At 32.8% G+C, this 25,483-nt stretch overlaps 1 protein-coding gene and 1 pseudogene across 1 annotated transcript; both read right to left on the reverse strand.

The window, feature by feature from the left end:
* Window positions 1–1,139: 1,139 nt before the first annotated feature.
* LOC149906917 (U2 spliceosomal RNA) lies at window positions 1,140–1,256 on the reverse strand (annotated as a pseudogene).
* A 1,469-nt stretch (window positions 1,257–2,725) lies between these two features.
* On the reverse strand, window positions 2,726–15,880 carry LOC149906918 (uncharacterized). Its single transcript, XM_090103956.1, has 3 exons — window positions 15,716–15,880; window positions 3,939–4,059; window positions 2,726–3,656 (listed from the first exon to the last, which is right to left on the reverse strand). Exons 1-3 carry the CDS (start codon window positions 15,807–15,809, stop codon window positions 3,536–3,538), a joined length of 336 nt encoding a protein of 111 aa, XP_089960082.1. The 5' UTR covers window positions 15,810–15,880; the 3' UTR covers window positions 2,726–3,535.
* Between the last annotated feature and the right edge of the window lie 9,603 nt (window positions 15,881–25,483).

Raw genomic sequence — 25,483 nt, forward strand, 5'->3', positions numbered from 1 at the left:
ACCACCTTCGTAATAAACAATCCAATAAAAACGGCAATCCTGACCAAAGCTGGCTATTTACAAAATGCGCACTCGGAGCGTGATATACCAACCATTTGCGAATGCAACTGCAACCAAATAAAGTAGACGCATATAAATTTACATCAACTGAAACTCCGTACATACCTTTTATCTCAAAAGGATGAATATTACTTTGTCTTTTCACACTACGTTCTTTCTGTTTGCTTTGACATATCAATTTTTTATTATGTTTCTCCGCATACAATGTAATGTGAAATAGAAAACGTTATAGAACTGATAGCGATCGAAATAAGAAAAATTTACTGAATAGAAATGTGGTAAAAAAATTGTTTTTCATTTTGGAGAGAAATGTCGTTCCTTAATAGAATAACGTAGAGCCATTATTATGCCGTTGTAACATTTAAATTGACACACATGAATCGAAATAAATTATGTTTTTTCCCTAAATATGAATATAGAAACAGATGTTGTATTGACAAGTTACGTATTATTTCGCTTTTAAGTAAATATTATACAAGTAATTTTCCTTATTACTTAAGTTTAATTTACCTTTACCGTGCTGCAAGCAAACGTGCATTCTCTGAGATCCGCTTAAATTCAGAGTTCCATGTAATTTTCGGTACCTACTGCTTTCGCTAGCTATGTGCCTTGTATGAAACTTCTAAGCTCAAACTAACTAACCTTTGTACTTTCTTAAGATTAGAACTTGATTGTTACACATATCCTTCTGGCTGAATTGTCATGGTGGCTAAAGTGTTTACCAACTACACAGAAATTGTATGCGTACACATTTTTGTTTATCGTATTGATTTTTATTATTTTATTTTTATGTAAATTAAATACAGATAATGAGCAGTGTTGGCGCATCAACTTCAACAAAATGCGGCTTTCCACACCCACAGGCCACAACTGCTTTTTTTCCTGCTTATCGATGAAGGAAAATATCATGAGAACTTTGACATCCTCAGACGTCAGCTAGAGGGTTTATAAATTTCATACTAGACCAGCATGCTGGACTACTTTCAGTTATTTAGATTGATTATCATAGTAGACCTGTGTTACAGCATTGGTCATAAATATGGACAATTGACAATTACCTAGATATTTTTTAATCATCGATGCGATAAAGGAAAAAATACTTTACAAAGTCATTTTTATTAACTTCTAAATGTTTCGTATAGATATTAAGCTGAAAAGAACAGATACTGATCTTAGCCAAAAGGCCGAGAAGCGATAATCCATACTTTACTAATATTATAAATGCGAAAGTAACTCTGTCTGTCTGTCTGTTACTCAATCACGCCTAAACTACTGAACCAATTTTCATGAAATTTGGTATGGAAATATTTTGATACCCGAGAAAGGACATAGGCTACTTTTTATCCCGGGAAAATGACGCAATCCCGGAAATCCCACGGGAACGGGAACTATGCGGGTTTTTCTTTGACTGCGCGGGCGAAGCTGCGGGCGGTAACCTAGTTATAGATAAATAACATTAATAACAATTTGTATTTTTTTTTTCATTGACTAAAGAAAATCGGTCAGTGAAACAGTTGTATGAATCTGCCACATTCACTTTAAAATACATCTAATTATTAAGCATATCAAAACAACAAGACATTACTTGTTGACTACATATAGTCACACAATGTCGTATACGAATCATCCTTCCTTCCTCCAATGTCGTCCAGATAAGTCCATTGAGGTCAGTACCATATAAGCAGTTATGCTGATAAGGATTATCATTATTTTCCATTAAACATAATATGTGAAGAAATGGAGGAGTCATAGGAAATTTTGGCTTTTTATTGATTGTTATAAAATGCGGGTTTCTTAATTTTCAGGGAACAAATACGTTAGTGTAAAACTACTATGACTTATGAGCCTTAGGTCATAGCACAGATAATACCTACTATACTTGTCATAATTTAATGATTGTCGATACAAAGAAACTTTTAAGGATTGCTTCTCTTAAATTATTTATTTGTTTGTTAAACTATTCAATTACCTATTTGGGTAAAGTATTGTTTGAAATCAAAACACACACCATTAAACGTAAACAAAGTACTTTATTGCATTTTTAAAACCTTACAATTTCTATTTTAGTATTTTATACTAAAGTTACAAATAAAATCACTTAAACATTAAGTTACATAACATTTTAATCGTCCTTTAACATCGTAGAAACCAAATTGATAATGAATACGATGTCTTAAGTAGATTAAAATAAAGAACAATTTACAATAACTTATTCAATTAAATAAATAATAACAATTTGGTGGCAAGATAGCTTCTAGAGCGAGATAATATCGAAATCATCACAAACTCTTAAAAAAAGGAACTCTTAACAAAAAGTCTTTGAGCACCCACTGGATCACACGTACTAAAAACTTAAAATACTTCTTTTTTCACAAATACACTTAAACAAGCAACGTTAAATAACTATTTTCTAATAAGTGGTCCGCTAAATACAAATAAAAAATATGCTTTTTAAGGCTATTTTAAAAATCGTAACATAATATTTATTTATTTGCAGATTTAAGTTGTAACAATACATACCATCTTATTTCTCTGTGCTATGTTGTAACAATACTACATAATATATTATTGGTCCGTGTATGAGTAATCTCTATATTTTATAGAGAAGAATTTAAATGAAGCCTTAAACACACAAAAATATTATGATTGTAACCTAGATGGTTACAATCATAATATTTTTACCAAAATTACATTCAAATTTTATTAAAGTATAGACCTGATCTAAGTGTAATGTTATCAAGGAATTCAAACTTTTAAACATAAAACAATACTTAAAATAATATTATTTCTGATTATACAATTATTTTTTTAACAACACTCAATGTCTATTTTTTTGTTAATTTATACTGTTTTTCATAATACTCGCAACTTCAACAGGAAAATAACAATAATATTATTCTCAAATATAAACATTCTAACTTTTACCAAGTGGTGCTTCTTAATTTACATTTGTTATTTAAATAAAATCTTAAGATGCCAATTCAAGTAAGCCTAGACTATATATTCTGGGACATTTCCATAAAATTGTTGTAAAAAAGCTTTACCACTGTAAAATGACAAACTTTACAAAGTTTTGTCCGTCTAGAATTACCCTAACATACTCCACTGTTTTAACCAATACGTGAGCGACATTTGACGTTGCCATGGTAACCATGCAATCCGTACTGCATAATTCACCTCCTCACAAAAGACCCAAACTTCTTTCTGTAGTCTTGTTTTAATGCCGGTTACTCTAATTTCAACGTCACATCTGATGTCTGGCATTTGCCGTTGCCATGGTAACCGTTGCAAATCTTCTACGCCGAAGTGACTTCTATGCGGTCTAATTTTTGGTGTTGGTCCACTAAATTCAGTTTTTGCCTAGATAACATCTAATGTCTGGCATTTAACGTTGCCATGGTAACCATTGCTTCTCGTCCCTCCTATTCCAAAGAGACACAAACTTCCTCTATGTTTTTTTTTTTTGCTCTGGTTATTAAATAAGGTTATTGTCTACATCACATTTGATATCTGGACAGCAACTTGGGTAGCTCCTACTCAGGTCAACGTCTGTGAGATAACAGTTTGGTACCTCGGGTGGCAATACAGCGCCACACCTGAAAAAAAACATATTCGACTTAATACCTGTATGGTACAGAAAGATTAAAGAGAAATTCTTTGTTTTTTTTTTTCAAATACAAAGTGATCAATTTAATGTGTATGATGCCTTCAAATTATATTAAAATATTGTACCAGTTACAACAAATCAAAATAAGATTTGAAAAGAGAATCAGTAGAGTTTCTTGTCAGCTTTTTCTATTGAGAACCGGTAGTAACTTTATCTATGTGTTATGAAATTAAATATTAAAGTTTGAGTTAGATTAAAATAAAATACTTACGAGGCATAATGTATCAAGTGTTTGCCGCATTCTATTCTATAACAAACTCCAACAGGGGAAACGTAAGATCCGAAAGGTATGACGTCACCAACTTCTTTCACATAGCAACCTTCTTTGTGGGCTGAAAATAAAGAAAAAAATATTGTTAAAAAAAATACGAAAAAATTACGAAGCATTCGCGTTCTTAAATTAAAATACCTATATAATTAAAGGAAGTTAATAAAATATTTAAAAATATTGCTAACCAATTAAATTAATTAATGGATTTTCAATCAATAGTTATATTTAAATAATCCTATATAATAATGCATAATATACTTGAGTGGATTAAAAACGTTATCAAATCGTATGAATATCAATAACTTAATTAGCATAATATTATTTTTCCATGAACTAGGTATCATAGTGATAATATTAGGTATGTACTACATATTTTAAAAACAAAGTATTCATTAAAACGTAAAAAAAATAATATTCATTTTCTAAATGGGCGATTATTCATAATGTAAATAAATTCGTAGTGACGCCAAAACCAACGACCGGTATTGTTTACATATAAAAAACAACCTTGTTTATATTAAAGCGGAACTGACAATCCTTAGATGCCAAAATAAACAAGTAAACACAGCAAAAAGTTCATCTATCAGTCAAAACCTCAATAGTAACTCGAAGGATGTTTACAAATGAGGACCATGACCTCAGCCAGCTTATTCGTGCTGAGAAAAAAGTATGCATGCAAGGTACGTTTTTCGGTTTCGTGATGAAAGATACACGCTAACTTCAATGGAAATACGGGGGTTTTGTTTTCATTTGAAAAAATATTTTCCGAGGAAGATTCTGGATGAAAGCTTCAAGTTAAAAATACACATTGTCATCAAAACACGGTGGTAAATCCGCAAACATAACTTTCAGCGTTAATGTGCTGTGTATGTTCGTTGTGCGTTCAATACATAACATAACATTGAGTGCTTCTTGACGTTATTAAAAAAATACCATCATAAAAATTCAATTGGGATGTTATTTTTAAAAATAGAAACTTTCTAGAATTAAAATGTGTCTGTTAAATTAGCATCATGTTTATGGAGATAGGATCCTCGACGTAGACAATTAGAAAAAAAAACAAAGATCCGTCACGATAAAGAATTGGCGCCAAACCAAAGACTAGACGTCGCGCATCGTTACGATTTTTACATAATCCGTCCTATTAATATGCAAATGTGTTTTTTATTCGTTTAACAAGACAATCGTGCGGAAAAAAGATCTGGATCGATGTTTTAAATCACGTTGGCGCCGTTCTGTCGCCATTCATTTTACTTTTAACGTGTAATTGACTCGCAAAATGGCGTCTCTGCGTCGCTTGCCATCCTTGTCAATGAGTGATGAATTTTCCGACGATGTAATGATTAATTCATTAATTTTTTCACATCGCTTCGTTAGCTATTAGTGTTTTTAATTCCGTAATATTATATCGTTTTATTGAATAACAAATTAATTATATTAAAAATATTTAGTTTTTTTTTATAAAGGGCGCGTTTCTTGTTTGTTTTATAACAGTTCGATAAAAATAAAAGCACTGACTGTGTTAATTAATAATTATGTTTAAGTATGTCATCATCAAAATAATACTTGGTGCTCTCATTTCTAAAACTCTGAAAACATTACTTACCTATATTATATTTAAGACACGAAAGTAGAGCTTACAATAAAGAGTACGTACTCTATGTAAAGAGAATAAAAATAAATACAATATAAACATAAACAATAATCGATCGACCCTGATGACACAAAAATACCAAAGCTGTTGAATTACATTGCCAATATATAATTACAAGCAAGTTTAAATGAGCACTTATTACATTTAACACGATCTCGACGAAGTAACCTTCCTAATAATCATGATGAATACATACTACACACACTTGGCCTTTCAAGTGATTATTGAAATGACAGATAACCCTAAAGTTCATGATCGCACGATCTCAACATCGATCGACAAAGCTGACAATATCTTATTAAATTATTTAGAACAAGGATAAATGAGCATGAAAAGAGAATGAAAAAGTTCCAAAATCTAAGAAAATGAGCCCGCTATTTATGTTGTAACGAGTACGTAAAAAATAAATGGCAGCTATAAATCGAATAGAGTATAATACCAACATTTTCTTATATGTGTAAGAATTAGCCACATCGGTCAAGCAGTTTTTTATACAAATATTATAAAGAGGAAAGGTTTGTAATTATGTATGTATGGTTTTCACGCATAAACTACTGGACCAATTTCAAAAATTCTTTCACCATTAGAAAGCTGCATCTTCACTGAGCAACATAGGCTATATTGCATTTTCAAAAAAATTAGAGATCCTTACCAAAAATGCAATAATGTAACCCAAGGTGCAAAAAATTCCTTAATAAAAATTCTGTCATCGCTTGCGCTGCGGAGTAGGTACGAGGATGGTTCTTATGAAAAAAAAAACGTAAACGAAGCGTAGACGAAGCCGGGGCGGACCGCTAGTAAGATATATAATCCATTCTAGAGTACTCGATTAATTTAAATTTATTCATAATCGTCCGAAATATGTGGCTTATCACTATTATGTAAACTTTAAGTAACCACAGACGTATTAAAAATTTTAATCATACGTAGATAATATACGAATAAGTACATAACAATTCTTAAAATATTGAACTTATTACTTTAATTATTGAAGCTTATTATTACATTTATAAAATCCTTTACAATTTCCAAAATATTGTGAATTAAAAAGAAACGAAAACTATGAAAGTACCTTTCATTAAAAATTTCGTTGAATAACAAAGAGGATCATTTTACATATTGAAATATAGATTAAAAGAGGCTTTATATTACGTAAATTACTACCAAAATGAAAAACAGACAACTTAAAATTTCAGCGGGAAAGCGCTTCGTAAAAAGTTTCATATTACTAGCTATTTTCTTGTGTTACACGATACAGGATATTAAAGCCTAATTGAGTGTATTACGTATCATGTCACATTGTTTAATCGTTTTATAGAAATAAAATTGTTTTGTAAACTTATATCACAATTAATATTTCAGTTTTATGTATTGAAGTGAAGTAGAGGTCTACCTCATCTGTTAACACACTTATAATAAATCAATACAGAGAAATGTAAGAGTATACGAAATGATCCAAAGTATTCCACAGAAACACAAACAAATACCTACTTAATCAAAAATTTTAATTAAAACGAGCACTAAGAGCTTTACTAACACATTTTTCCTCAAACAACTCATTATTCAGAAGCAACAGCGAACAGCATTTGAATTCCATCATAAGTTTTATCTATCACAAAAATGTATGGAATTTATGGAATTCCTCAAATTGTAGCAAATATAAAATAATTTGGAAAATCCAAAAGTGCACGCCTCATAATTTTTTTTTAATAAATATTTATTAATTATTATTTTTGTTTATTTAATAACAATTAAACCACATCGAATCAGACCCTGAAAAATGAAAGGGTTCTATTCCTGAGCATACTCAAGCGTAAGAGAAAAAAAAAGACTCGATTAGTAAAGTATTTCGGTCGCTATCGTGTTAACAAGAAAAACCGGCCAAGTGCGAGTCGGGCTCGCGCACAAAGGGTTCCGTAGCAGCAAATATAATAAACTTATTATGTCAATTTATACACCTGGTGAATGGAGCCTAAACTCTCCCGATATTTTGCCTTGTACTTTTATGTATGAATATTAATTTTATATATGTATTTATAAATATTCCGTGCTATAGGCGTGCCCAAATCGGCTTGTGATAACTGAATAAAGAAGTATATACACCAGCTTCACAATTAAAATTACCAAATATATTATCCAGGTGAGTTTCACCTCTAGTGGTTATACAATTTTGGAGAAGAGGTGTATATCCCGCATTCTGCATAAATTTATGTATGTAGTTTTGTTTGAGGAAATCTTCGTTAAAATCTCCAAAAATTAGTGTAGGCATAGAATGTTCATTAAATATATATTTGTTCATAAATTCTTTTAAGGTATTATTGGAGCACCTAGGTGATCTGTATATTGCAAATAATCTCTTATTATCATACTCCAATGAGACTCCTTCAATGTGTCCAGAAACACTACTTGATTGCTCTAAGTAGCTTTTAGGAGATGTAATCGGCAAATTCGGTTTAATAAATGCTAGAACCCCAAACCCAGGATTTGATGATGTTTGTTCCGGCCCATTTGTTCTAATTAATTCTATGAAACCGGGTAAAGAGAAGTTATCGTTTAAGCAACTCCAAGTTTCTGATGCAAAATAAATGTCACATGATAATATTTGTGGATCACTGGCTATGTCCGGTAAATGTTTATTTAAAGATTGTACATTATGATACACAATTTGAGAGCAGTTACGAGGTTCCCTCAAAAATCGGAAAACGGGAACTAATAGTTTCTGTCGCAATCTAGCCATTTCTTTTACTATAGAATCTTGAGAACTAGGGGGGCGTGGCGGTTTGAAAGAATCAGTTACTATAAATAAACCTTGTGCAGTAGTTGCACGAGAACACGCTACGTACATCATTGATCTTTGAATTGTAGGTTTTAAATGTATCACCACTCGCTCTAAGGTTGTACCTTGACTTTTGTGTATAGTGATGGCTTCCGCTGGCACAACAGGAAACTGACTCCTCCGAACCTGTAAATTTGATGATTTATACCGCTTTACTGTATACGTAACCGGTTCTAATGGTGTCCAGCCCTGGTCCAGTCTATTTTTATAACGGTGCAGCGAAGAGATTGCATTGCATCGTTTGTGTTGGCCAATGACATTATCATCGAAGGATAACCACATACGCAACGGCCGTCTTTCACCAGTTGCCCTGTTGATGGCAAAATCAATAGCTGATAGTTTACCAGTAGATCCGTTAGTAAGGCCATCTGCAGTATCTATATTAACAGTCAACATGTATTTAGCACCGATCTTTAAAACTAAAGTCGAAGGAAGACCGTATGTTTGCTGAGTCGTTAATTTGGAAACTGTCTCTAAAGCTTTTTGCTTCATTGTGGAATTTAATTCACCGCAAACAGTATCTATTGCTTTCGATATAGCTCCATCGGTAGTCATACTTGATAAGACTGCGTTATTGTGATTGTCTACCTCTCGATTGCTGGCATATAGATGAATGGCTCCTCGGGATTCCTCTGGCAACGTATTGTTATTAAAACAACGACTTTTAAATAGTGTTATATCTTCATCGGTCATTGTCCCACTTGCCATATTATTTAAAGCTGTAGCAAAGGCAACATCATCTCTTTGTCGCATTATTTGATGCAATTCCGTTAAGCTAAAGAGATCCCAAATTGGTGTTCCACATAATTCAGCAAGAGGATTTCGTGAGCTAGGCTGAAACACCCAATTGTCACCGACAGGTGGTAGTTGCCTGAAATCACCGACAACAATTACAGATATGCCAGCAAATAAAACAGATGAATGAAATACTTGTTGTAGTCGGCGATTGATTTGATGAAAAGTTCTTGAACCCAACATGGAAATTTCATCAATAATAATAAGGCGCATTTTTGACAATTTTGTGGCTAATGTGTTGGCGACACTGGGTGAAAGTTCCGGTAAAATACTTCCTGCTTGCGAAACTGGAAGGCCCAGGGCGCTGTGTACGGTTTGTCCGCCTATACCAAATGCGGCTTTTCCAGTAAACGCTGTGAGGAGAATTTTTAAATCATCAGGGTTCGTGCCAGGTTCCCTATTAAACTGAAGTGTCAAGGACTGGAACAAAGCTCTTATTAAGACACTTTTGCCAACTCCAGCTCCCCCACTTATAAATAAATAAATAGGAGAAGATGTCTTACGCATGTTTTCAAGGACGTGTAGTAATATGTCTCGTTGGTCAAAATTTAACTTTCTACATAAATCAAGCACATCACCTTCACAAAGTTGCGGAGGTTTAGCGATAAAAGTTAAAGGATCGCCACATATTTGTGGTCCACCATGACCGCCAGGAATAATGTCCTCAGCAACATCTCCGATTTGAGTTTCAAATTCGTAGTCTCCGAAAGGCTCTACCCCATTTACCCCTCTCTCATTAATTTCCTCATTTTCCTCATTTGAATCAGCATCTCTTATAGCTAACAATAAAGATTCGAACTGGTCTGGCCCTCCAAGCTTGTTAAACTGATCACTTTCATTTTGTATTAAATCTTTATGTTGCAAAAAAATATTTTTTAAATCTAAATCAGGATTAATTAATTCCTCTTCCTCGTTACGCCAAGGTATATAGAGCATTATTTGCTCTCGGTAAAAGTTATCTGGGTCTTCATGATAACTGTAACGGCGAAAACGGATTATTCTGGGTTTTATTTTTTGCCTTATAAATCCCAAATTGTCTTGTAGGGGAAGCCAACTGCCGTTGTTTTCGTCCATTTCTTGACTATGGTCATTGTCGTCACTAGAATCTAGATAGGTAGCACTAGCGACCGGCCGGCGTTTCGAGTAATAATAATAGGCTGCAAAATAGGCTAAACTGACATTTTCTAATGCAATTGGTCGTTTAGTATAATAATCAATGAAGCTTTTTTGAAATATATCATCCGAATTAGGATCTAAATTTTGAATTTCACGCGTACTTTTTAAAATATGTACTCTTTCCTGTGGCAGACTAGTGTTAACATATATTTCTCCTTCACTAGCTCTCGATAGTGGAAAACTTGCTAGACAGTACACGGCCTCTTGAGCAGAAATTTCACTAGCGTTCAAAAAAACATTTGAAACGCTACGCAAGGACTCCTTTATACTGCTATTGCCATTTTTAGCTTCTTCTATGGCGGAACGTAAAAGACGTGACATACCTTTGTCTGCCTTATTTATGTAATCCACAATATAAACTGCACAAGCAAATGGATCTACTATATACTGGATATCCATATTTGCTTTATGCAACTCTATGATTTTTTTAGAAAATGCATTGATATACGTGTCTTTTGGAGACCGCTTTAGAAATACTTTGGGCCTCTTTAAAGTGCTTCTTATAGCTAAAATATAATTTTCATATGTAACACCTACGAATTCCAAAAAATCTGTAAATGTTTCTATTTCAGGTGGAATATCTTGCATTTTAATTTGGATACTTCTTGCAATATCTTTGACCCTTTTATAAGAAGCATTATCCTTTGGAAGTTCGACTAGTATTTGAGTGGAATCTAAAGGGAAAAACGGTATATCAAAACGGCAAAGTTTGTCCGGCTTGGGCCTACACGTGTGCGTATGTTTATGTTTTTGAACATGAAGAATATCCTCTGTTAGTTCATTGCTATCACAAGTTAAAATGTTATCCACAAACTGGACGACTCTTTCAGCTGATTCAACATCACCGGGTACAAAAATAGGTGCCTCCTCAAGCCAAAGCATCATATGTGCATGTGGCGAGCCCCTATGCTGGAATTCAATCCTATAGTAAAAATGACTAATAACATACTTTCCAAAAGGACCGGAAGAACAAGACCACGTTTTACGAATTTCCCTTAGCTTTGTTTCAAAGTAAGAGGCACATATAAACGGGTCGGATTGAATGAGCCGCGCTTTCGTTTCGTAACTTAGATTTTCGACTTCATACAAAGAAACAGTTTCACCGTCAACAACTTCCTTTAGCATTACCAGAAGTTCTAGCCACTGTACTTCGGCAGCCGACAGCGTCAAAAAGAAAGATGGTACTCCAAACTGTCTTATCATGGCTAATACCTTCTTCTTTTCTCCCTCCCAGTGTGAAGGAGAATTTCTAATGCCACTAAGTACGCGATACCCGTCGTCGTGCTGAACTAAATTATCTATATAGTTCATATCTAGAACATTACTGGCTAAAACTGGTGTTCCTTTAACAGTTTTTTTTCGAAGACATGTTGTTATACTATTTTTTACAATTGTCATTTGCTGTTTTTTTAGAGCAGTAAAAAGATAATCCGGTCGAACAGCTCGTCGGTCTTGTCTTGATATTTCCGATTTAATTATTTCAGAATGTCTCAAATTAATCTTAAAATCTCGTTTGACGCCGCAATGAACTTTTATAAATGCCAACTCCTCTAAATGCTCATCAAATAATAAAGAGATAGGGCGCTGTCCTTCACCGGGAGCCAGTACTATAACATCCTGATTGTTATCCAAAAGTGTTTCTGTACCTCCTGGGTTAAGTTCAACACCTTCCGTAGAATCTACAGTCTCTTCGTCGATAGCATCGGCATCGCATGTACATCTAGTTTCATTTTCAGGATCATTACCTGCCCAAGATACATTTAGTGCGACACCGTTTTCCTGAAATAACTCGCACTGTACTAAATATTGCGCGGCCCTACGCACGAATTCAGGCCGTACTTGTTCTTTGCGGCCGTGCCTATAACAAAACCTTCGTTTCAGTTCAACTGTAATTACGTTGTCGTCATTTACGGACCGAGGTAAAGCACTGACCATGTTGTTAACTAGCACTGGAACATTAACAACGTTACCTTGAAGGCCATGTTGGAATCCTAAACCCTGACCCCTGCGAACAATTTTCAAAAAGACATGGCGTGGGCTTACCAAACGCTCTTCCAGAGGAGTCAAGTCTTTTAATACTTCTGGAATACAGGGAAAAATTAAACCATTCGCCCTCGCAAGCCTAGGTATAGTACCTTTGTTAATATATCTTGCACATGTGGAACAAAATTCTCCGTAATTTTGAGTTGGATTTAAATGGAAAACATTATCCACGAATAGTTGTCCATATTTGTTTAAAGCAATATCCTTAGATATTTTTTTTATAGAATTAATGTGCCACAATCTACCGCAGCAGTGGCAAGGATGCGTGTTTCCTTCCTTAATATTTTTTAAATAATTTTGTACAGTTAAGTCCCATGAATCTTTTTGCTTCGATCGTAATTCTTGTCTAGCAGCACTGTTTCGCATCTGTTCATTTCGTCTATATTCCTCGTTTTCTCGAGTAACACGACGAGCGTGTGTGTCGCGCTCTTGCTCAGCTTCTCTAAATTCGACATCCATTCGAGCTACTCGATGCGCTTGAGTGTTACGCTGTTGCTCATCTCGTCTGTACTCGTCATCTTGACGAGCAGCTCGATGAGCTTCAGTGTCGCGCTCTTGCTCAGCTTGTCGATATCGGACATCCGTTCGAGCTACCCGATGAGCTTGAGTATTACGCTGTTGCTCATCTCGTCTGTACTCGTCATCTTGACGGGCAGCTCGATGAGCTTCAGTGTCGCGTTCTTGCTCAACTTGCCTTATTTCTAGATTTAAACGTTTGCTTCGGCGAAGAGAACTATTCACTACCTGTTCATGACACTTTTTTCGTTTGTTGGACCTAAGAACCTCTTTAGCGACTTGGTTCCTCTCTTTTTCTCTAATTGAAACATCTTTATTAGATCTGGACAGCCTCTTTCTATCTCTATTGTTTTGTTTTATACGTTCCGCGTCCATAGTAGTACAGTTATTCGCTATGCTCTGTGTTTCCTCCATAACATACTCGTAATTCTGATTAAAATTTAAGTTATCGTTCTGACTGTGGGATGTTATTGAATTTTGTGAACGGTGTTTCTGTTTCTTTTCAGTCTGTTTCTGTTTATTTGTCTCCAGTTTAAGGGCTATATTATTGAAAAGATTAGAAGGGGCACGTCCTGGTGAACGCCTGCTCGTAGCGGGAAAAGCCAAAAGCCCATCGGTTAAAAGCATTTCAAGCAAATGGGGTCTCATCATTTCTGGCACGTAATTAAATTGAGAAGGGTTCGTTTTTAAAGCTAAAGAGGTGGCAAAAGCAATGGCAAACAAACCACAATCAATAGTATTCGGTTGTCGCTGAACACTTGGAAACTGAATACATGACTCCGATAGATACGGAAACAAGGCTTTTACATATATTTTTTGCGATTTTCCTAGAACACCAACAAGACTATCGTACACACGCAGTATTCCATTAATGTAATAAATACAACTCCAGTGCCCCACTAATCCCACGTCACCGTCATAAATTACTTGAAGGTGCGTCTCATTTTTAGGTACAGGTTCAATCAGTTCAGGGTGTTGAAATAATTCTAGCTCACGCGGTCTAAATGATGTGCACCGAAGTAACTTTTCATGAAATGCGCGAACCACATCATCTTCGATATAGTTATTATAATTCAGAATGTAGGAAAACGTATTATCTAAAGTATCCATTGTTAGATGATATACAATAAGCTTTAGAAATTTTAAAAACCTGCTACGAAACACTAAAATTTGCACCAAAAACAAATGAATTTATATTATTGGGGGATTTATTAGTACGTGACCGGTTTAATAGCACCTATTAAACCAGTATACCTACTTACTTATTTTTTATAATAGGTACAATTCAATATTAATAAATGGGAACGATGAAATTCTCTTAGTGACAACGACGTCTGCCCTCACGTGTCTGCCCGTTCGGGTCGACGCGGTTAGCTATCTTATCCCCGCCCCCGCGCGAGACCAAGCCCCGCAACTCACGCGCTGCAGCGCAGCGAGCGACCGATCTTCTTGAATCGATGTAATAATAATAATCTATAGGATTAACGCGTTTTAAAAATATTGGTTCGATGGATATGTTTAACCTATTATTACTCAACAATCACATTTGTAATATTAAACTTTATCAAATGCACAATGTATTTAAGGTACATTACTGGATAAGGATTAATGGCGTATTGCTTGAATAAGCTAATATTTCTCGTAAAAAGTACCTACATTATAAAGATTTTATATCATCGCGGATTTTTAAAGGTGTACAATACTGTAGTATATTTTTTGATCTATCTTATAAGGTTCAGCCATCGTTTTCAGTGTAAGCACAATAACTTAACCAAAATTACAGTTAAATCAACCTATCTCAAAAACTATAAGAGATACTTTGATCAAACCAAAAATCGTTGAAAGAGTTAATTAGCATGCATCACCTCTATTTTTTTTAGAATTTTATACCCCGTAGTTATAAAAATAGAGGGGGGGGGACATACTTTTTACGACTTTGAGAGCTGATATCTCAAAAACCGTTCACTTTAAGAAAAATGTTTTTTAGAAAACTTTATATCATTTTAAAAGACCTTTCCATTGATACCCCACACGGGTATGTACATCGAAAAAAAAAATTTCATCCCTCAGTTACATGTATGGGGGGCCCCACCCCCAATTCTTTTTTTTACTATTTAGTGTCATATTTTTGTAGCGGTTCATACAACACATATTCCCATCAAATTTCATCACTGTAGTACTTATAGTTTCCGAGTAAATCGGCTGTGACAGACGGACAGACGGACAGACGGACAGACGGACATGACGAAACTATAAGGGTTCCGTTTTTGCCATTTTGGCTACGGAACCCTAAAAAGGATCCGCACATACAGACACACGGACGTCCAAGACAGAACTTCTTTAAACTGTTTTTTAACTAGTTTAAATAACAAAAATGACATCAAAAATATCATGAACGTTAAAAATAGTGTTTTTTCTTAATATGTGTGTGTATGTATTATCTTACAAGTGCAATGTATGATACATAAAGACATTTTAAGTTTGAAAAATCAGATGTTTTGCGCGAAGTGACAGTAGTACCCACCTCAACGCTTCGCTTATGAGGCGTGCAATAACGGTATATGCGGATGTTTACATTGAAACATTCGATAAATATCAATATACATAAACGGACCTATAATTTAATGATTCTTCCGTCAGCTGTTCATGAACTATATTTAAATAAAATGATTGACTGTAATGAGTTTAAGTACTCACCAAGATGTTCAGGTTTCGGCGGTAGTTTGCCCCGCCACGTGGCTCCGCTCGCCACAGCCACTAACAACGCAAGGCACACAATCCTCGACACCATTTTAATTTTTAGCAGATACAGCCGTGTCAAGGCTTCGTCCGTTAAGATATATCAAGAGAGACTGACCATTTGCGTATCTTACACATGTTTTTATGCTCAACCGGCCGGCCACATACTTTCGACTACGACGAACAAAATACAATATACGTCGCATAAAATACCAAAGGCGATATGCAAAACATATTGTTTATTAATCCGTTTACGCGGATAATACTTTAATGAACTTTGTTGTTAAATTACTCGAGATTTTCTTATTGAGGTTGAAGTAATTAATTCTGCGTACGCGAGCGATTATAGCAGTCAAGTACGATGTATTAAATTTCAATTTTCGTATATTGTATTTAATTAAAAATCTGTTCATAATTTTTTAAATTACTTTAATAGGTGTTTTATAGCATATTCACCTCACGTGGATCTTTTTATAACCTGAATAATTAATTCTATAACGATATAATTTAGAAGATATAAAGCATAATGTATTCCACTTCATTGTTCATATTCAAATTTGAAGGAAGTCATTTAATTTTTATCCTTCCATATTTGCGAACCTTGAATATTAAATTTATTGGGCTTTAAATCTATAATATTATATACTATCTAATATATTGTTAGTTGTTACTACGCGAAATAAATTGATAAAACACTAACGTTTGAAGTGGTAAATCTAGTTCATAAGACGTAGTTTTGAAGAAAGCGTCGCACAGTGTGTAAACGGCCTTATGAAGGTCACGACGCTGTAAGGAATTTGAGGGAAATACGGGTGATTCATCATTCCGATGTAAACAAACGTCATTTTTATTATTACCAGTTCTTAGATCCGTTTACGTCCTTAGAAACTGTCTGATTAACCACGTAACGTTTGGTCAGGAAGTTATTCTGAAATAATTACGTAAATGTATAGTATTGGAGTCGTCATTTGCTTTGGACTTTACTTTGGTCTACTCACTTTTGAGTTATGACTCCACGCATCGTGGTAATTCGTCGTCACATTAAATATAAATAATACGCATAAAACCCTAAATATTAATAATAGCTTATTTTCATATTATATCGCCACATAATTCTTAAAATTATACGTGACTAACGACCTGTTAGAAATTTTAATTTGTAAGAATAGCTCGTTAGGAAATAAATGTGCACAGCGAATTAATTTTAAAACGAAGCTAAAACAGTTAACTGCTATGGAGAACATGGTAATTTCTCTAATTGCCGTCAATATAATCGATTAGCAACGATGCAAAACATTTATTTAAAACTCTTCTAACATTTGAACTTCAACAATAAAATCGTTAATAAAGTAAGATTAGAATTTTCTAGAATGTTAATGTATAATGTTATAGTACCCATCTATATTTTCTGTTTGTTGTGACACAAATCAATCTGTATCTGATCTTAATCAGTTTTAGCTGAAACACATAACTTAAACTGCTCTCAAAAATATGTTTCTTCTTGTTTCAGTTTTCCAACATTTTTCATGAGCCGTCCAATCCTGTGTGTCGCAGGCAGCGTGATGTACATCTAAAATAATAAATTATTATATTATATGAGTAAATATACATATCTATACTTCTATACTAATATTATAAAGAGGAAAGGTTTGTAATTATGTATGGTTTTCACGCATAAACTACTGGACCGATTTCAAAAATTCTTTCACCATTAGAAAGCTGCATCTTCACTGAGTAACATAGGCTAGGTTTTATCCCGGAAATCCCATGGGAACGGGAACTATGCGGGTTTTTCTTTGAAAACGCGGGCGAAGCCGCAGGCGGAAAGCAAGTTATAAATAAATGGAACTACCGCGGTCTATAATGTAGAGACGCTAAAGTAGTAGAGTCGATGAATTACTTTAAAAGGTAATTAGTGTTGCTGTTAAGTTCTGACAATAAAAAATATAAAAAACAAATACTTTTATTGTAAATATATGCTTTTTTGTTAATTTTTTAAAATATAATGTATAGATTAAGACAAGTTAGAAAAATGTATGCATTTTGCATGATATATGTTTTATAATAAAAAGAAAGTTGTTATATTAAGCTTACATCGTAAATTATAGAACTGTCTTTGTCTGAATTTTTAAATTAATATTAATGTCTTCGATTTGTTATATAATAGAGTAGGCGTTGAATCTTTAAGTAAGTAATCTTTTAGTTATTTAGAAATATTAAAATTAGGAAAAATTAATATTTATAATTGCCTACGCATCTTATTTATGTTATAACTAGACATCGGATTATATGCACTAACAAAATGCCAAAATATGCATGCAAATATGCACTAAAAAAGGCCGAAATATGCACTAAAAACGACTGATATGCCTAAAATATGCACAATACAAAATCAAAAAACCTTTATTATTTTATATATGTATTTAAATCAAAGATTGTACAAATACAGTGAAATTTTCATGAAATTTAGTATAGTTTTTGTGCCAATATACAATTAGGCATTTTTACCTAATTTTCGAGCGCAAATTTGTGACGTTTGTCACCCGCGAGCCCAGTGTTGCCACCTTAGACCTTTCCGGGCTAAATCTAGCCCTTTTTTGGAATTCAACCCATGTTTTAAGTTTTAGGGTAATCTAGCCCTATTTTGAATAGCTCAAAATTTACTTAAAATGGAGCCCATTTTGTAATTTTTCGCCATTTTACCATGCCAAAATAGGGTTTGTTTACTCGCTGAGCGTTCTGATTGGCTAATAAAGGTTAGTCGACCAATCAAAACTCCCGTTACTTAACGAAATATGCACTATTGGGGAAAAAGGCTAAAATATGCACTAACGCCGTAATTAGCGAGTTTTATGCATTTGCATATGCAAATATGCAAATGCATATAATCCGATGTCTAGTTATAACTAAATAGAAATTTGAACTAGAGTGCTATCACTGTTAAGACCAATTTGACAGCCAATTGACGAAGTGGGTTGTGACCCTGTCTGACCCTCGGTGTGTGGGTTCGATTACTGGTGAATAACTTTTGATAAATATTGAATTATTATGACTTACTAAACCTTGTTACTAATTGATAAATAAATGTTTTATTTACTTTGCTCGAGAAATATATATGTAATCCATGTGATGTGGCTAAAACGTTAAAGGTAAAATGTATGTTTAACTAGCTGCGCTCCGCGGTTTCACCCGCGTGGCTCCGCTCCTGTTGGTGATGTGATGATATAATATAGCCTTATAGCCTTCTTCGATGAATGGGCTATCTAACACCGTAAGAATTTTTCAAATCAGACCAGTAGTTCCTGAGATTAGCGCTTTCAAACAAACAAACTCTTCAGCTTTATAGTATGTATTAGTATAGATTGGTAATTTAAGCTTTATCTTGAATGTGGAAATGCAAATGAATTATGACTTGCATGAAGTATACCAGTTAGCCGAACCTATTAATGTGAATAAAAGTTATACACGACTGCAAGATTTAATAAATTTTAGGTAAAATTTCTTACAGTGGACAGAAATGTTCTTTTGAATTTGATAAATATATATTTTATTTAAAATATCCATTTATCAAGTAAGAGTGAAAGCAGATTTTATTTTATCAATCTGAAAATAGCAATACAATATTATAAAAATGTGTCAGTTGTTACATTATTAAATAGGTACTTCCATAGACTTCTGTGAGCTTCTATTATTTTTAAAATAAATCATATAGAGATTAAAGTTAGCGTATATATATGTAGAATTTCACAATCCCCAATCGGTGGTAAATGTTAAAAATACTATGTAATGACGATTCGAAAGTGCTACTAAATAGTAGTCTAATTGAATAAATGAATGTTTGAGTTTGAGTTTGAGTTCCCAGTGTTATTGAGTTTCACGAAAAAATATTGTATTGTATATCCCAATAAAATGCATCAGTATCAAGATTTTTGGAATGTACGAGATGCAAATGAGCCTGCGTGGGGTTTGCTTTTTTATTTTGAATTTGACGCCGTTTCAAAAGATCCGGTTATTGTAATTGTACATCCTTGTTGAGTGTATTGAACCAGTGAAATGTAGTTCCTATTGAAGAACCTACTGATGGTGACGGTGCATTTTTTTCTATAGAAACAAAGATACCAGAAAAATTAGGAGATGTTGAAGTCTTAAGAATTTTTTTTTATGGTGAATGTATTTCTTTAATCTTTATCGATAGGAGGTCCATAGGTTCATTAATTTAAAAATAACTAATTAAACATCTGTATCAATGTATAATTATTGTTTGTTCTTACGATTTGAAAGAATGTAATTTACAATAAGAAAATAAAATGTTATCTAACTTTGTCTCATTAGCATGAGTTATTTGTTTATATGTTTATTAAATAATAATACGCAGTATCACAAGTATTTGAGGAATTTTCCTCAAGTGGCGCCTAAGGTATAAGCAAAAAACTAAGAGCTATACAATAATAATCTTATTTTCGTTTGGGTCACGACCTCACCGCTCGTTTTGTGGTATTCTACATATTTTCAACTTTCGTTTTTGCGCGGTTCATCAGCAGGGTATTTCCCAGATTATCTTAATTCTAATACATCGAATAATAAAATATTTGAATCAATAAATCTTATCGTTGCTTTTATGATAGAGTAATATAGGTAGGTATTTTTAAAAGGCTGTTGAAGTAAATTTTATTTCTATCTTTAACTTTCTTCTGTGAATGAAGAAAAGTCCCTTTTTTCATACTATTATCCAACAGTTTTTGTATTCATATAATCTCTAACAGAAAATTTGAGTTTGTCTCATGAATTATCCTCGTATTTTTATGATTTTTCGCCTTTTAAGTAATCCTACTATTCTAGTTCATAAAATTTCGTCTCATCGTCCTTGAGTTGCACGTTTTGTTACTAAGGTAACTATTTATGTAATAAAATTATACATAAAGAAATAATAACGGATTAATTTCTCTTATTTTATGCAAATGTAGTATAATATATAACAGAAAATAATATTTATTTATTATTATTTATTATGTATCTCAATTCCATCATAAGGAAGGTACCCGGTCCTTTGGAAGTCTTTCGTGGGGACACGGATCCAACAAACAGAGGCCCTTTCGAGAACTTTACTGTGTTGTGAGACATGTATACATACAAACATTTATTATTATTATTACATTCACATTTCATAAACAATTTACACATATAGTAAATATCATAAATTAATTTAAAAAAGTTATACAATAAAATAGGAGGAACTCCGGAATCTGTGGTAGTATAAAATGTGCTACAGATACGTCCCACCCCTCAAATATATAAAATATATAAAGGTTAGGCCTTATTTCTCATTATCACGTACATAAAATAAACCTTAAGAACATTTCTCGAATTCATGCAAAATTTCTGTAACGTATTTCTTTATGTAAAGCTCCGTAATATATGTGTACAATAATTTTGAAATATTATCATTATTCGTTTAAAAAAATTCCGTAAAGTGACAAACAGCCGAAAATTCAAGGAATGTCACAACGTAATTATTATTGCTGTAAACAAGTTAATATAAGTATATTTTAATACTAGAGGTCCGCCCCGGCTTCGCCCGTGGTACATATTTCGCAATAAAAGGTAGCCTATGTCCTTTCTCGGGTATCAAAATATCTCCATACCAAATTTCATGCAAATTGGTTCAGTAGTTAAGGCGTGATTGAGTAACAGACAGACAGACAGAGTTACTTTCGCATTTATAATATTAGTATGGATTACACATTTCTTGTAAATTCTTCTCATTGTCAAGATTTTAAATAACTAATATGTTAGCCTGTGACCTTTGACGCTCATAAAATTTCGAGTCAAAACATTACATAAATATGACAAGCATCATAGTAGATGCTTGTCTATGTCACTATCTGAATTATTATTTATTTATTGTATTGTTAATTAATTTATTTCTTTTTCAAAAATAGCGACGCAGTTATATGTAAATAAAAGGAAAACACACCAAATATTTTCAGAGACTGGGTTTTTTTTTCAAAATATCGTATCTAAGTATATACACGTATATATATCTACGTAAGTATATACAAAAAAAAGTTATAAAAACAGGAAACGTTTTTGTTATATATTATGTTTATTATAACCATTTATTTGCGCATTTTATATAATATTATAACGCGTTATTTGTAATGAAGTTACGGAAACAGTAAAGCTTACAATTTATGAATAGAATTTTGTTCCGGCACGTATGTGAAAACTTGTACCTACTTTACAATAAATGAGCATATAATTTTCTCTAGCAATAAGTATCCATCAATAAAAATATTTTAAAAGAGAAACAATGAAAATAATTAACAGAGTTCAAAAAAAGGAGAAAGTTCTCAATTCTTCGGAATATTTACCAAAAATAAATAAATATTTTTTTTTATTAAGTATATTATTTTTTATTACAGACAATCGAAGCCAATGGAAAATCTAACACAAATGCAAAGCAATTTAAGCTGTGAGAACTTCTTTGAAGACGATATCACAAAAATTCAAATTAAGCAGCCCTCGGAGTCAAAGCCATTATAATGTCAAAGCTACTACGAAACGTAAACAAAATACCAATATAATAATAGCGAGGAATTCCAATTTTACATTGGAATTCAAATAAATCGTCTCAATCAATTTGGATATCCCATAAAGACGCAAAATCGTGGCGCCTACATTCTTAGCATTGTCATAATATGATCGTAGGAGCCGACTGACCGTTTACGTTTATTTGTTTTTTCCGCTTCTATAAATTACGTTATTAGCTATATTAGACCGGCTACTCACCTACCTGCAGCAGGGGCAATATTGAAATTACACCATTAATTGCGATGTGTATTGTCTATACACATCATAATTAGGGGCAATTTAGAGAACTCTGAAATTGCTCCGGCCGCCGACCAACCGAGATTGCCCCTGCGGCAGGTACCTACGTGAATAGCCGGAATTATAATGTATGGGCAATTTGTAAAACTTGCGTCTTTAATAATCCTTTCGTCGATGAATTTATTAGTTTGTGACTTTATTATTTTAATGCCTATGTTTCTATGGACTATTGATAAGAAAATACCCAAATTATTATACTGTTATAAATTCGGACATAAAAACATTTTAGAGCACATCCGTTATGTTAAATCACAGAAAATACCTAATATCATGTTAGTAGCGTATAAGTAGGAAGAAACGGAAATTTTTGTCAAATATCCATAGACCGGTCATAGTTCTAAATTCCAGACACTTTATGAGAAAAACAAAACCCTTTCAGCCATTGTACATCTCAAAACACAACATGTTTATTTGCGACTATTTAAACAATCTAAAATAAAATTACAAATTCATTATATTACTTTAATATTATCTAAATTTTCGGGTTGTCTGGCAGAAATCGCTTTCAGCGATAAGACCGCCCTCTGTACATGTTATACTTGTATGGCTCTTAGTTTATAATCCTGTATTAAGTGTGCAATAAAATATTTTTCATTTCATTCATTTCATTTCATTATACAACTATATACACGCAAAAGTATATTGTTTTTTTCAAAAAATCAGCGGAGTCAAATCGTGAACTCTGGGAAATACCAAAACCCACGCCGCGGCCGCGGCCCAATATCCGACTGTTTTTACCTACCAAATATAGTAAAACAATATTCGCCTTCCAAATAGAATATTCAACATGTGCTGTTTGATTAAGATTGGATTCAGGATATGAACATTTCCTGGATAGTAGCGTTCAGATGTTCGATATTAAATTTCGTTTTTAAATACAGTTCCGAAAGAATGAAATATTTTACCAATAAAATTGTTTGACTGTAAAAGGCTTTAATTTTACGCATACGACGACGTTAAAATGATATATATAAGGTAAATCTACCAATAATTTATACGTATTAACATTTTTCAACATTTATTACGGCAATTCATTTACTTAAAGACTCCGGGAATGCATATCTTCTAGAATAATTGTAATTTAATTAAAATACAAGACATGTGACAGTCATTAACAACGAGGTGTGTATTATTTTATGTATTTTATTTCTTCATGCGTACATAATATGTAAAAACACTAAAGGATGTACAAGTTATTCTTGTACATTTAAGAGTTTCATAGAAAAGTAGAGATTTAATAAATATACATAGTATTAAATAAAGTTTAGCTTTTGATCAAAAATCTAGAGACGCTCCCGATTCAAAATAACTAATATGTAGGTACGTTTGTATAATAATATATCGCAGGTAGTCTTAAATGAATGTAATTTTTTATTTTTTTTTTATATCATTATACCAACAACTTTGTTATATTATACTTCTTAAGTAGCCTTAATACCTATATCGTAACTATTTAGTAAATATACTGATGCAACGGCCCTATGCGGATATAAATAAATTGATAAAATAAATTTGCATGTAATAAATAAACTCCTTGAATGTCACCTGGAATCAAGAGTAATTTACTTGATGGGATCATTTATTTAACTTAAATAAATCACCCATACAAGCGTCAAGTATGTATTTATCGTTTTTTGCAACAAAAACTTGCAACATATTCACAGAAAAAAACATTTGATTTCCTCTTATAATCTACTAGCATTCTTCAACACGATGAGTACACTTGATGTCTTCATAATAATAGGATATAGAAAAATTATATTTTGTGCAAATATTGATTTATTATTAATTTCTTTTTGTATCGTTAAAATACAAAGCAATGTGTCGTGGTCATCTTTATTTTAACCTATAGGTAAAGATAATATAATAATTAATAATACTATATTCTACTTATAGTAATGTCGACTGTCTGTTGGAATAGCGGCTAGCACGGAATCGTTACAACTAGGAGTATATGAATAAAAGTCGTGAAAATACCACATATTTGACAGAGGCTTCTCTTTTTAATCATAACTATAACAATAACACTAAATAAATCAATGAATCAGAGCTTGGAAACCAAGACTACAAATTTTCTAAACTAATCTATGTCCTTGAGACATATTATTACATACAAGAGGTCTATCATCATCTATCAAGGTTAATTTTAATTTAGAGGTAAGCCTGATATGAATCACTCTAAATTACACAAGCAAAAAAAATCGAAATTGCTGTGCGTACTTCAAATATAATAAATATGTAATGATGATCAATGAGAGGAACCGCGTGTACAATTCGAGATTTGTTTTGATCAATTGAAAATATCAAAATTTCTGAGATAGATCATTCAAATAGAAAATACCTCTGAATTTTTATTTATCTGTGTCATATCTATGACTGGAAAAATCTAACGATGGTCTATATTTGCTCGATTAATGCGATAAGGCGATCGTCATTACTCATTTATTTTCTAGAAAACTCGAAAAGGTTTGTGAAAAATATCATACAAATGCATTTGGGCTTTAGTATCCCTGTATTTTATAAGTAAGTAATTTATATCTAAGCTGATAACTGATTCCCACCCGATATTTTACAAGATACATAAAATTACCCATATGTCCCTGCGACACTTGAAATTATCTGATGGAAATAACAAATACATTTTTCTTTAAAACCTAGTTGATAAGGCAAGGTAATTCATTTAAGGTACACTTAAGACTGCCACATTTGGAGAAGGTAAGTATGAATATTTATCATTATTACCCAGATCTTGAGACATTTCAGATAATTGTTTAATCCATGGATATTTTTCTTTTCTTCGAATATTTATGTTTGAAATAAAATACAGTTAAACCATTT

Source organism: Colias eurytheme, chromosome 7 (assembly GCF_061535395.1).
Source record: "Colias eurytheme isolate Ceu_HAF_F1 chromosome 7, ilColEury1 Martin Lab GWU primary, whole genome shotgun sequence".
Taxonomy (NCBI): domain Eukaryota; kingdom Metazoa; phylum Arthropoda; class Insecta; order Lepidoptera; family Pieridae; genus Colias; species Colias eurytheme.